A 14,172-nucleotide genomic window follows, 5' to 3' on the forward strand; every position below is an offset into this window, starting at 1 on the left:
TAAATCGTATCGTATATTACTTTATAATCATATTATAAACATTGATTATACGCTTCTCTAATAAAAGGTTTGGATAAGCAAAAAATAAAAATTGCTGTATTTGCAATTTCTGAGCAGAACCATAGAAGCAGTTGTGCTACAAATATTTAAGCGATTTAAGCTCAGGTATTTGTTTATATTTATGCTGTTTATGTTTATGGATATTTAATTAATCATGTGTCAGTTACCAGACTACTTAATGCTAAAGGAAAAACAAATTCCCTTTTAAATAAAACACTTAAACCTAATGCATTTTAGTCGAAAGAATGGGCTCTGAAAATAATGTCTCTTATTTTGACGCACATTAACCGGAAGTTACGTCTGAGGATTCATGCTCCGGAAAATTCCGCCGTCGATATTTATTGCTGCACACTTTAGGATACTGCATGAGTACTTTTCTGTTTTACTACCTATTCTAGCTTGATAAACATCAGATATAATCATCAGGTAATTGTCACTGATATGAAATGTCTTTTGAAAGTATGTAAATGTTTAAATATGAGGCATTTGGGAAGCTTTTTTTCGGCCCAGGTGATGTTGTGTAAAATTTCGTGGTCCCTTAAGAAGTGGCTCCTGTCAATGTGTTTACTTTTATAAACAGGACTCGATGCTCACTGCTGCTGGTGGAAGAGGCGCGTGTGCTGAAGACAGTGATGCTAAATCTTACAGCAGTAGGTTAAAGTGAGTGTGTGGTTCATCTCCATTCCATTCCATTCAATTTAATTTATTTCTATAGCACTTTTAACAATTCCCCATTGTCTCAAAGCAGCTTTACAGAAGTGTGGAAACAGAAGAGAGAGAAAGAAGAAATAAGGATAAAAAGAAATAAATGAATATATACAATTAAAGTTTAAAATTAATGAATAAAAAAAATTATACTATATGAGGGGGCACGGTGGCTTAGTGGTTAGCAGGTTCGCCTCACACCTCCAGGTTGGGGGTTCGATTCCCGCCTCCACCTTGTGTGTGTGGAGTTTGCATGTTCTCCCCGTGCCTCGGGGGTTTCCTCCGGGTACTCCGGTTTCCTCCCCCGGTCCAAAGACATGCATGGTAGGTTGATTGGCATCTCTGGAAAATTGTCCGTAGTGTATGATTGCGTGAGTGAATGAGAGTGTGTGTGTGCCCTCCGTCCAGGGTGTATCCTGCCTTGATGCCCGATGACGCCTGAGATAGGCACAGGCTCCCCGTGACCCGAGGTAGTTTGGATAAGCGGTAGAAGATGTGAGTGAGTGTGATACTATATGTTTATCCCGATCCCTAATGAGCAAGGAAAAACTCCCTGAGAGGATATGAGGAAGAAACCTTGAGAGGAACACAGACTCAGAAAGGAACCTCATCCTCATTTGGGTGACACTCTACAGTAAATAGTGTAAATGTAAATAATGTCATTTCTACAACAGTTTATAACAGTGCAGCCGAGAGCTCCTGAGGAACTAATGAGTTCAGCGCAGACCTGATTGCTGATAGAGACCAGACCATACAGCTGACTGACAACTGACTGAGTGACTCCATCACTACTGGAAACATCATTCTTAAGATTATTTACTCTGCATTACTTCAGTGAGCTCATAGATGTCGTATGTAATCGCTTCAAAAGCCAACATTAACTCACTAATAATTAAAGTTAACAATTTGGTACAGCTTAATAAAATATCTACTATTAACAAGACCTCTGTATTCTGCTTGGACTTTTTTTTGACACCTAAGTTTTTGACATGGCTAAATATTCGGACATTTGATTATCACATCTACACGTGTAACTTCCACAAAGTGTTACAAAAAGTACAACAGAAAAAAAACAAGAAGAAAACCGGTAAATAACATTTAGAGACAGATGAAGATTTAAGACTAATCCCAATGAAGTCCGTTATGTGTCCGAGACTATCAGAGAGCACAGATGTGTTTTAGCAGGTTACAAAAAATATTGTTTATTACTTTATAATCATATAATAAAAGTCGATTATACAGTTCCTTAATAAAAGGGTTTGAAAAAAGTAAGGCAGCGTTTTCATTCACTTGTGTGAGGTTTTTTTTTTTGTGAGCTTTTCAAGAAATATATATAATTATATATATTTATATATTGCCCCTAATAGGTTAAATACATACAGTATTCAGAGTGTGTTTTCACATGAGCCATTAACCATTAATGATGAACATATAAGACCACTAAAATAGGTGCAAATGATGTTTTTTTGGCCTAAGGGTTACATTATAGCTGCACCCTTTTTTCCCCACTCGAAATGTGTGAATGTGCGAAATATTTACTCAGATTTATATTTAGACAAAAAAAAAAAGCTTTTCTAATGCACCCTAGTTTCATCAAGGATCTTTGCATCCTAACACAGAAAATGGCAGATTTATATGCATTGGGAATGGTTTAAATATCTTTTTTCTTGTCTAAAGGATGAGCTTCCAGCGGTTTGATGATGTGGAGAAGTATCTTCGATTTGGGACATACAGCAAACATGATAAAGCTTCTAAAGGTGTAATTAGGAGATGTAGCAAGAAGTTTCATTGGAGAGGTGAGCAATCCAGAATTTACAGACCACATCTTTATCAGATATCATTGCTTTGAGAGAACTTTTTGTTTGTTTGTTTTTATTTAGATGGTGCTCTCTGGTATATAGACGGCAAGCGTCAGCGTAAGGTGCTCCGCAGCGAAGAGGACGTGAGAGCCGTTCTGTTGGAGCATCACAACAACTCAAAGCACGCAGGAAGATCCCGGTGTCTGAAAGCCGTGTCGGAACTGTATTACTGGCGCTCGATAACCAAAGACATCGGAGACTGGATAGACAATTGTAAAGATTGCTCACATCCTTCCAACCCGGTGGCATGCTTTCAGTGCATCGTCCCAGGGTGTGAAAGCTCCGTGCTGGCTGATAATGAACGAGGCATCACGTTTCACCGGTATGTGCTGCATAGAGTTTGGAGTTGGATATTAGCACTTGAATATTTCCTGGATTTAGGAAAAAGAAATCTTCTGGTTTGTTAATAGGTTCCCTTTCAGCGATGTTGAGAGACTCAGCCACTGGATTAAGTTCTGTCAAAGAGACCGCTGGTCTCTCCACAGCAGGTCAGCTATCTGCTCCAGACACTTCACAAAGGACTGTTTTGATCGAAGCAGAGAGGTTGTCTACCTTAAACCTGATGCTGTGCCCACGATTGAATTTTTTGTAACTCCACAGAAGGTAAATAACACATTTGGTAAATTTACAGCATTTGGCAGACGCCGTTATGTAGAGAGATTTACAAAAGTTACAAAAGTCTCTATCCTTAACCACTGAGCCACCACAACCCAGGATTAGTAGAGGTGGTGGATGCAGTTGTAGATTATTTAACTTATGAAGTGTAAAAACTACGGGGAAAGTCCTGTGGAAAAACTACTGTACAAGCTATAAACTGTAGATACAAGAAAAAACAAAGACTGTGAATGAGGCTAAGGCACACAAGGCAAGAAAAGCTTGATGTATACCAAAAGTATACAAATTGAAATATTCAATATTCAATGGAATATGCAGAAATCCGAATTTAAGGCTGTTTATTAGAGGTAAAAAGTGGGAGATCGTTGGGGATGTGATGTGAACAAGTGTCTGGTGACTGATGAGACGTGTAGCGTTAATTCCAGCATAATTATCTTGATTATTTACATATGAGGCGATTATATTAAACACCTGTGTTCAGAGAAATTGTGTTTTTTTTTTGTTTTTCTATTGAAACAGGACAACAGTGAATACTTGGATGCTCTCCACATGGAATCTGGAGATGAAGCAAAGTTTGTAGATCAGTCTGTAGACGAGGACACTGTCCATGTGGAGCATCCTTATTCCAGAGATTCCTCCATGCAGCGCAGCACGAGGGGAAGTGAAGTGAAGAGCAAAGTAAGCCTTCTGAGCTCCAAGTCTGAGCCTTATTTCAGAAGATATGATGCATTGGAGAAGTACCTGCGTACGGGAGTGTACAGCAGTACACCCTACTGCACTAGGTACATGGTCAGGAGATGTGCCAAACGCTTTTGTCTTCAAGGTGAGCGCTCACGTGTGCATAACCTTTAAAAGGTGGAAGTGTTACGGTAGCTAAAGGGCTACAATGGCTGAGCCACGTTCAAGAATGATTTGGCTCATTATTTCAAGTGCTTGTTCTATTTATTGAATAAAATACGTGATCGGACACCAACTGGCATTGTGTGAAAAATGAAATACCACCTTAAAGCCTCATCATCAGTTATTATAAGTGTTGAGTTGCAGTTGTTGGCACAACCGGTTATTAAGTTTATCGGGCAATTACATTTGCATATATGTGATAGGTAGTAAATGTTGCAAAAGCTTTTCCTTACATAAATAAAAGAAAAATTTAAAAACTGTGCTTTCTGGTTTCTCATGCTACCCTTATAAATAAAATTGGGGGCACTTTTTTCTCAGCCGAGCTCAGGCTGATGGTGAAGGCGGAAAGTTTCATTCGCTTCATTTGCTGTCGAACGTTGCATGTGTGCATAAGATATGAAACAGAATCAGAATGAGTATTTTTTTCCCCACTGGAAATATTTAAAATATCATTTTCTCAGTCTAAACAATGAGCTTCTACGGGCTTAATGAAGTGGAAAAGTATCTTGGATTTGAAATACATTTATATTTACACGCAACCCTAGTAAATTATTCGAATTATTCCAAGTTATCTGATTCCGATATAGTTACTCAAAATAATTGATTCTTTTCTTTACTGTTCTTTATTTTAAGACGGAATCCTGTACTATCTGCATGGTTCCAAGCGCAGGAAAGTTCTCCGAAACAGAGAGGAGGTGGTTGAGGTGCTAAAGGAGCACCATGACAAACGAGGACACTTTGGTATGAGCAGATGTTTGAGCTCCATATCAGAGCTTTATTACTGGGGCACAATGACCAGAGACATAGAGGAGTGGATTGGAAACTGCCAATTTTGCATGAAGATGGACGAATCGACACAAAAATACAGGTGTTCTGTTTACAGCTGCAATAACTACAATGGGCCTTTGGAGAGGACTCTGGGTCTGACGTTTCACCGGTGAGCAACAGCTCTGGCTTCGCAAAATGTTATATTATATATTTAGATGTTTCACACTGGGTATGTTTGCTGTGCTGCGAATCTGAGTTTGATTGTCTCTTCAGTGCCTCTTAGGGGTTGGTCTGGTTTCAAACTCTCTTCATTCTATCTTACGTCATCTTACACTATCACATATGTGCGTGGAGAGCACAACGCAACACAACATTTTTATTATTTTTATTTTACAGTCATTGTGGTGTTGTTATGTGCAGTAAGTATATTCGCACCAGATGATTATGGGCTCCCTTTTGATGCTGGTTCCTCTCAGGTTTTCTTCCTCGTATTATCTCAGGGAGTTTTTGGGTAAAAAGTCTATTCATCAGAAAAGCATGTAAACACATATAGATCTCCACTCTATCAACCACTGTACTGAAAACTTCTTCAAGCAAATAAACAAAGGGATATGCACAACATCTCAGAGGCTTCAGCTGAAACCATTAGGAACTGCTTGTTATTGTTCTTCCTTATCACATAACTTTTTATCCTGTGCTGTATTTCTACAGATTTCCGTTCGATAATCCTGAGCGTCTTAACCAGTGGATCAGAAGCCTGCGCAGGATGAACTGGCGGCCCCGGCCCAGGTCTGTCGTGTGTTCTACTCACTTCACAGAGGACTGCTTTGAGCACTCAGAAGGCTTGGTTTGTCTCAAACCTTATGCAGTTCCCACCCTGCTCCTCTGTACCTCACAGGTAGTTTACGCTACTAAGTCTGATTTACATGATATACTTCTAACTCTTAACTGGACGATATGAGAAATCTAACTGAACAAAGTATAGTTTCAGATTGTGACACTGTTCACGCTCTTGGACGTCCGATTAGAAATCGAAAAGAACTTAAATGCTTCTATTACGCCATACATGAATTAGACACCATCCCAAAAATTTGTCTTTCAAATCCATATCCATTTCATGTAACGTTCAGCTGTTGTGTAGCCGTCTGATACGTTGACACTTACAGTGACACGCAGTGACAAAGGGACCAGAAATCATTCATTTTCAATTAGAGCAGGTGACTTCCGGTGACATGAGCAACAGCAAACTTTGTTGAATAAAAGTGAACTTTATGGAAATATGAGATGAAGTCGTGCAGTGATCGGAGTAAAGACAGAAGAGCGCACGTTATTCGTGGCACACGGTGCTTTTGAATTTTAGATGCAAAGACAAAATCTTCCTCTGGAATGATTCATTTTAGCAGCAAGAAAGCTGATTTAGAATGCAGGTTGCTCCACCCACTAATAAACATTATTACTATGGCAACCAGTACAAGGAACGACTACCAACGACTTCATAGTACAATGTCTAGAGACTTGCAGCGATACAATCATTGCATGTGTGAACGTTGCTTTACTCTCCATTATATCATTTATGAGTTGATTGAGTACACAGTTGTTTCTTCACAGGATAAGGAAGATTTTTCACAAGGTATGACTGAAGGAGGCGGTTCTTCAGAGGTGACAGACGGCTCAAGTACCCAGCATGCTTTTTTCTCAAAGTATGATGCAGTTGAGAAATATCTAAAAGGGAAAGGCTATCCACCTGGACTCACCTCTGTGGAGAAAAACACCTTCAGGAGACTCTGCTCAAGATTCGCCATCCATGGTGACGACTCGATAGCTCTGATCAGAATAAGCTGTTTTCTTGATGTTTAGTCAACAAACTGACATTTGGAGGGAAAAAAGTGAGACTAAGCTCTAAATATTTCTTATCCAAATGTCAAATCCTAACATAAATCTAAAACGTTATAATTATGATTACTTTGTCTGATAAAGCATTTCTTGATAAAGAAGAAAAATTCATATACTGTACTGTATGTAATAATATATGCCGTTTAATTAAGAGCTATAAAAAGGAATATTATATTATATATAATAATCCTCCATTACCAGAACATGTTAAATACATGATAGATAAATTATTACTTCTATTCACACATTATTTGCTAGAAATGGGCACTTACATGTTTTCTAGATAAAGTAAAAGTCATTTTGATTAAAATGAATCAACCAAGGAGTTTGTAATATAACTCACTAAAAGTTCATATTCTATTGCATTGCCTTTGTTGTAAATCTTTGTGGATGATCAAAACACTGTATTTAATCAACGATAGACAGCCTGGGCACTCCATAGTCTAAACATAGCTTGAAAAGTCTTAAAATACTATAAAAAAACAACTCTTATACTGAGACAGGGGGCACGGTGGCTTAGTGATTAGCACGTTCGCCTCACACCTCCAGGGTTAGGGGTTCGATGCCCGCCTCCACCTTGTGTGTGTGGAGTTTGCATGTTCTCCCCGTGCCTCGGGGGTTTCCTCCGGGTACTCTGGTTTCCTCCCCCAGTCCAAAGACATGCATGGTAGGTTGATTGGTATCTCTGGATAATTGTCCGTAGTGTGTGATTGCGTGAGTGAATGAGAGTGTGTATGTGTGTGCCCTGTGATGGGTTGGCACTCCGTCCAGGGTGTATCCTGCCTTGATGCCCGATGACGCCTGAGATAGGCACAGACTCCCCGTGACCCGAGGTAGTTCGGATAAGCGGTAGAAGATGAGTGAGATGAGTGAGTGTACTGAGACATACATGCAAAGGACATTTGCAGTACCATCTTGCTTTAATCTGAAATAAGAGAAAAATAGAAAAAAATAAACAATTGCAAAAACCAATCTTAAATGATTAAATCATGTATCGCCATATAATCATTGGAAACATTTTTTTATCTTGGATGAGTCTAAAATAATCCATTAAAGCAAGCTTAAATTTTCCTAGCTTATTTACATGCTATATCCACTAGACAGGTTATTATCCATATCTGTATCCAACAGTAAGGATCGACCTGACGCATGCAAGATTTTAGTTTTTTTTTGTGTACACAGTTATATACATTATGCAACTTGATATAGTGAAATGAAATCGCTTCTCCTAGACACTCCTCCTAGACTGTGTATATAAATAAACTAATTTAAGCACCTAAATTAAAAGAAAATTGCAATAAAGATAATAAATAAAAGAGGTAATAGAATGTATATGCAATATGTTTACACGTTACATGTAGTAGCATGATGTACAATTATGTTACATGTAGTAAAGGTCCAGAATGTACAAACGTTACAGTATAGAAAGTCATATGTTAATAATGTTGATATGTAATACAAATCATGTCAAATGTAGGCACTGGTCTTAAGAGGACCCTTTTCTTTTCTTGTTCTGGAAGGTTACTGTAGTGCTAATAGATCACTTCTGTCTGTTTCAGATGGCTTCCTGTTCTATTTGTCAGGCAGAGGCACTCAGAAACACGGGAGGCGCAGGGTGGTGAGGAGCAGAGAGGAGGTGCACTCAACTCTCACCATCTATCACAATGACATGAACCATCTAGAACTAGAGAAGTGTTTGAAGCTCATCTCTCAGCACTTCTTCTGGGGCTCCATGAGGGCAGATGTTGCTCTGTGGATTCAGCGCTGCCTCCCGTGTTCCAGCTCTGACAAAGAACATGGCGTAGATTCCAGTGTCTCTACTGTACATCCAGAGCCTTTAGAGAAAATTCTGGATACAAACAGGTAGCCAACATAATATGTTGAATGATTTTTTTTTGATCGCAGAAATAAACACAAAATCAAAATCCTATAAGTATGTTATAATAAGTTTTCCACAAAAAAACACTGAAATTCTTTTCACAATTAAAACAAATTTCACAAATCACAAAACTTCACAAAATCCTGTACTTAATTATATTATTATTATTATTATTATTATTATTATTATTATTATTATTATTGCAGTATCAGTAGTGTTACTCTTATGGCTTTTTATTAGGTCATGATGCTGTTAAAATTGCATGCACGAAATTTCTGTCTGACATTATTGCTCTGTTGCATTTCCTCTCTTTGATTTAGTCAAGCACTGATAAATGGTGTTCTGACAACTGAAAAAGACCTACAGCTGTCAATCACGGAGTTGGCTATTCCGCAGTGTCTAATCATCACCACGCCTGAGATCCTTACTCCAACTCAACCTCACAGCACCTCTGCTGCTGATGAAACAATCCTTGGATTAACTGACTCTGTAACAAGGTAAACATTCTGCATAACATTCCATAACATTCTAAGACCATTATATTCTAAGACCATAACATTGGAAGTTCATAACGTTTTGACACCGTAACATTCTAAGACCTTAAAATTCTAAGACTATTTTATCATTTGGTTGAAAATTTTAAATGCATTCAGACGCATAATGACCAGAACATCAAGGTGTCTTTTGATTGGACGTGTTTCTGGCTGAAAACCCCTGAAATTGATCTGCTTCACTCTCTTAGTTTCAGTGGAATACTCAGCGGTGCCATTAGTTCTTATCAGCTGCTTGAGGGTTCAGCACTTGAGCAGAGAAAGAACAGCATGAGTGCCAGGACTGTGGTTCAACAGTGTACTCATGCCTTACTACAGGTTAAGCCTCAGACATCTGATGCAGACTCTGAATGGGTCGAGGTATTTTATTTTTATTTGCTTTAACAGCTTTTCACATTATGTTTTACATACACTTGTACATGTTAAAATGGGTGATAATGGGCTGATCTCCTCATTACAGATTCGTGATGGAATTGTCATCTACGTATGCTTTTATAAAGGTGCTACTGAGAAAATCATTCCTAAAATGGGTAAGTATAGTGACATTAATGACAGTATTACTTAATAATACACCACATTAAAAATGGCTTGGTGCATTTTTTATGCAAAATCATTGGCCCTCATTTGTCAATCCAAAAGTTTAAGAAATGCTGGTTTTATTAAGGGGGGACATAGTGGTTTAGTGGTTAGTGGTTGAAACTCTGGGATTTGGGGTTCGATTCCTACCTCCCTGTCATGTGTATGGGGTTTGTTCTCCCTGTGATTTGAGGGTTTCCTCCCCAGTCCAAAGACATGCGTTATAGACTGACTGGTATCTCTGAAATGTCTATAGTCTGTGAATAGATGTGTGTGTGTGAGAGATTCTACCCTGTGTGATTGGCACTCTGTCCATGATGTTCCCCCACCTTGTGCCCCGAGTACCCTGGGATAGACTCCAGATTTGCCATGACCCTGTGATGGATAAGCATGACATTAGATGGATGGATGGATGGATGGATGGCAAATATTAGTGTGCATCTGCTCATTTGCATGTAAAGATAATCATTAAAGGTCAACTGCACAGACGGCTTGACAAATGAAGAATAGTTGTTCAAATGCTCATCAACATTCTAGAAAATATCAATAATATTTTATTTTATTAAAATTTGACAAATAATTAATCTGCATTTCTATCTTAATGTTAATGAATATTAACTCTTTTAAAATATTAATAATCATATAATACATAATAAAATGTTATGTAAGTATAATACAAATATTAGATTGTTATTATTAATTTATTGTTAATATTAAGTAATTAAATCATATTATTAATTAAAAATATCTTCTAGTAAATATTACTGTGTAAAATGCTGACTATTTATTTGTATAATAAAATAAAAAAGTATTATTTTGAGCTTCCAGATGACTGGGAAACATCAGAAGTGATCAGGGAGCCAGGTAGGAAGGTGCTCGGTGTGTCATCTGGAAGGAGAAAGAAGATAAGGAAACATGGTGGTGGAACGAGGAAGCACAGGAGAGCATTCAGAGGAAGAGGCTAGCTCAAAAGAACTGGGATGTAGAAAGGATTAAAGGAAATAGACAGTATTACAAGGAATCGCAGCACAGAGTGAAGAGGGACGTGTCAATTTCCAAACAGAAAGCAAAAGATGAGTTGTTTGCCAGATTAGACACAATGGAAGGTGAGAAAGACTTGAACAGATTAGCAAGACAGAAAGATAGAGATGGGAATGATGTGCAACAGATAAGGATGATTAAAGATAGTGATGGAAAGGTGCTAACAGGCAAGGAGAGAGTGCAGAGAAGATGGAAGGAATATTTTGAGGAGCTGATGAATAAGTATAATGAGAAGGAAAGACAGGAGGAAGAGGTGAATATCGTAGAGCAGGAAATAGCAAAGATTTGAAAGGATGAGGTAAGGAAGGCTCTGAGGCGAATCAAGAGAGGAAAGGCTGGTGTTCCAGATGACATACCTGTGAAGGTGTGGAAGTGTCTAGGAGAGACAGCAGTGGAGTTTTTATCTAGAATGTTCAACAGGATTTTAGAGAGTGAGAAGATGCCTGAGGAATGGAGGAGAGGTGTTCTAGTGCCGATCTTTAAGAACAAGGGCGATGTGCAGAATTGTAGCAACTACATAAAGTTGATGAGCCACACAATGAAGCTATGGGAAAGAGTAGCAGAAGCTAGGCTAAGAAAGGAAGTGGAGGCTTCATGCCCAGAAAGAGCACTACTGATGCAATTTTTGCTCTGAGAATGTTAATGGAGAAGTACAGAGATGGCCAGAAGGAGATGCACTGCGTCTTTGTGGATTTAGAGACAGTGTCAGAGAGAGGAGCTATGGTACTGTATGAGGATGTCAGGAGTGGCAGAGAAGTACGTCAGAGTAGTACAGGATATGTATGTAAGGAGTATGATAGCAGTGAGATGTGCTGTAGGTCAAACAGAGGAGTTCAAGGTGAATGTGAGGGTACATCAAGGATGGGCTTTAAGCCCCTTTGCTATGTTGATGGACAGGTTGGCAGATAGGAATCTCCGTGGACATTGATGTTTGCGGATGACACTGTGTCAGGAATGTTGTGTGACAGAAAAGTGTCAGCAGGAATTAAAGGAAAGGTGTACAGGACAGTAGTAAGGCCAGCTATGCTGTATGGGTTAACAACTGTAACAGTGAGGAACAGACATGAGACAGAGATGGAGGTAGCAGAGATGGACAGGATTTAGAAAGATCACATCAGAGGGACAGCTCAGGTTGGCTGTTTTGGGGACAGAGAGGTCAGAGAGGATAGATTGAGATGGTTTGGGCATGTACAGAGGAGGGAGACGGTTATATTGGTACAAGGATGTTGGAGATGGAGCTGCCTGGTAAAAGGTCAAGAGGAAGAAAAAAGAGGAGATATATGGATGTGTTGAAAGAGGATATGAAGGTAATTGGTGCAAGAGTAAAGGATGCTGAGGGAAGAGTTAGGTGGAAACAGCTGATTTTTGTGGCAAGACCCTAACGGGAAAAGCTGGAATTACAAGAAGAAGATTATTTTCATACTTTATTTTCATGGCTTTAAAGCAATAATAAGAGTTTAGTCGTACAAAGGTGGTAAGAAGATATTACTTATTTTAAACAGTGTTCATTTTGTTCATATTCAGAGTGTACTTTTAAAGGTTATTGTTTATCAACCTTTTAGTGTATGGTATTGATGGTTCATACTGAATCTTGCCACTTTGTGTTATGTGGAATGTGTAATTATGTCATAAGCTGGCATCCAGAATGTTTAATGTAATGTTTTCTTCACAGTAAACACCTTGCTCAATGCAGCGTTCATTCCTGTGAGTACGGACAGGCATGTATCCATCATGGAGCTTCCGGGGAATGTGATGATCATTCCCCAAGACACCATGACTGGTGTAGTTAAAGGCAGCAGTGTGCAGCACCATGATGCCATTGAAAGCTGGAAAGGCCTTCATTTCTATGAACAATTTGTCACTCAGTGTGAGAATGAGTTGGCTACATCAGCGAAGTGCACCGAGGCTGAGGTGGTCGTCAGGCATGGAGTGTATGGAAGCATGCAAACTTTATACCTTAACAGCAATGCACCTCTTACTCATGTACTCGAGTTTTAATCGAGAGTTCACATTTCAAAAGCTTTCTTAACATGTTCATACAGAATGTAGAGTTTTATCTGTTACTACTGGTTATTTTGAAATGTTTAACTGAGGTACAGTATATTTTGAGATGTTTACTTAACCTGAAAATAAATTGTTTACATAGACAGACAGATTTAAGCAATTTTCTGACGTATGTTAGTTTTCCAATTTTTTACCATTTTTATGTAGCAGTGACTTTCTATAAATTATTATTATTTTATTATTAAAATGTTATTAAATAATGAATATGGGATTAAAGTACAGACAATCATCTTTACATTTACCTTTAGTTTAAGGGTATTTATATCCAAATCAGGTAAAGGATGTAGTAAATATGGCACTCATATATAGTCCACCATACACTTTTTTAAGAAAGAAAGAAACCTAAATTAATTGGACGCACTAAAATATTAATTGTGATTTAAATACTCTGAAACCATACAGTTCTGTAAGCTCTCACAATATTTTGAGGTGACATCCTTAGTATCCTTGGCAGTTCCTTCCGGTCTCCATTTCTCCTTTTCTCTTCTATCATTCTGGTAGAAGTTGATCTTTGTTTTTTTAATTTAATCCTCCTATTTTGTGTAACTTAGCCTTTCTATGTACCCAATCAGGGGCGTAGATTACGCGGGGGACGCGGGGGACATGTCCCCCTCACTTTTTATAAAAAGTAAATTCGTCCCCCTCACTTTTTTAGTGGAGAGTTGTGTTCACCACATGTTGAGGTTTTAATGGAGCAATGTATATAAATGCAGTGATTTAAAATTCAAAGAGACAAGAAAGTTTAAGATAGACATTTCGTCCCCCCACTTTTTAAATGATGGCAACGCTCCTGTACCCAATAGTTGACTGGTGATTTTACTCTGATAGCTTTCTCTCTCTGATGGGTTTGTTTTAATATTTCAGCCTAATGATGGCTTTTGCTCACAGCGATTGATTCTGATGCAAATCCACTCCCGACCTGCTTATGAAAAAATAAAGTGCTGTAATTCTTGCACCCTTAATTCTGGAATTTTTGATGTATATAACCTAAAAATCCAAGCATTGTCTTGAATTAAAGTATGTTGTCTTTTAACTTAATTAAACTTGATTAAACAACTGAAATAAAAATAACATTGTCCATGTCCACATATTTAGGATTCTGGCTGTATGCCCCACACACACACACCAGGGCTGTCAAGTGTCACACATTGAGAGTGACAGTCACGTGCTCCCGACACACATCGTATTTCTCACACAGAAAAACTTTTTGACTATTTATCATATATTTAATAAGCCGCAGCGCCCAAAATGTATCAGTCCG

At 38.4% G+C, this 14,172-nt stretch overlaps 1 protein-coding gene across 2 annotated transcripts; it reads left to right on the forward strand.

Moving 5' to 3' along the window:
* Positions 1 to 351: 351 nt before the first annotated feature.
* LOC132852737 (uncharacterized) lies at positions 352 to 13,851 on the forward strand. 2 transcript variants are annotated; one of them, XM_060880129.1, is made up of 14 exons: positions 352 to 486; positions 641 to 720; positions 2,443 to 2,561; positions 2,646 to 2,946; positions 3,035 to 3,227; positions 3,759 to 4,062; positions 4,773 to 5,076; positions 5,619 to 5,805; positions 6,516 to 6,714; positions 8,360 to 8,663; positions 9,000 to 9,176; positions 9,422 to 9,590; positions 9,691 to 9,760; positions 12,520 to 13,848. In XM_060880129.1, exons 2-14 carry the CDS (start codon positions 647 to 649, stop codon positions 12,843 to 12,845), a joined length of 2,727 nt encoding a protein of 908 aa, XP_060736112.1. In that variant the 5' UTR covers positions 352 to 486; positions 641 to 646; the 3' UTR covers positions 12,846 to 13,848. The 2 variants fall into 2 exon arrangements, with proteins under 2 accessions (XP_060736112.1, XP_060736113.1); XM_060880130.1 differs by lacking the exons at positions 352 to 486; positions 641 to 720; positions 2,443 to 2,561; ... (3 more) ...; positions 4,773 to 5,076; positions 5,619 to 5,805 and having other exon boundaries at positions 6,620 to 6,793; positions 12,520 to 13,851.
* The last annotated feature ends 321 nt before the right edge of the window (positions 13,852 to 14,172 follow it).

The sequence above is a fragment of the Tachysurus vachellii genome, chromosome 10 (assembly GCF_030014155.1).
Source record: "Tachysurus vachellii isolate PV-2020 chromosome 10, HZAU_Pvac_v1, whole genome shotgun sequence".
Taxonomy (NCBI): Eukaryota; Metazoa; Chordata; class Actinopteri; order Siluriformes; family Bagridae; genus Tachysurus; species Tachysurus vachellii.

Coding starts and splice junctions, on each gene's coding strand:
- LOC132852737 (XM_060880129.1), top strand. CDS start 647: ATGCTCACTGCTGCTGGTGGAAGAGGCGCGTGTGCTGAAGACAGTGAT. Junction 3,228..3,758: donor TTTTTGTAACTCCACAGAAG/GTAAATAACACA, acceptor CTATTGAAACAG/GACAACAGTGAATACTTGGA. Junction 5,806..6,515: donor TGCTCCTCTGTACCTCACAG/GTAGTTTACGCT, acceptor GTTTCTTCACAG/GATAAGGAAGATTTTTCACA.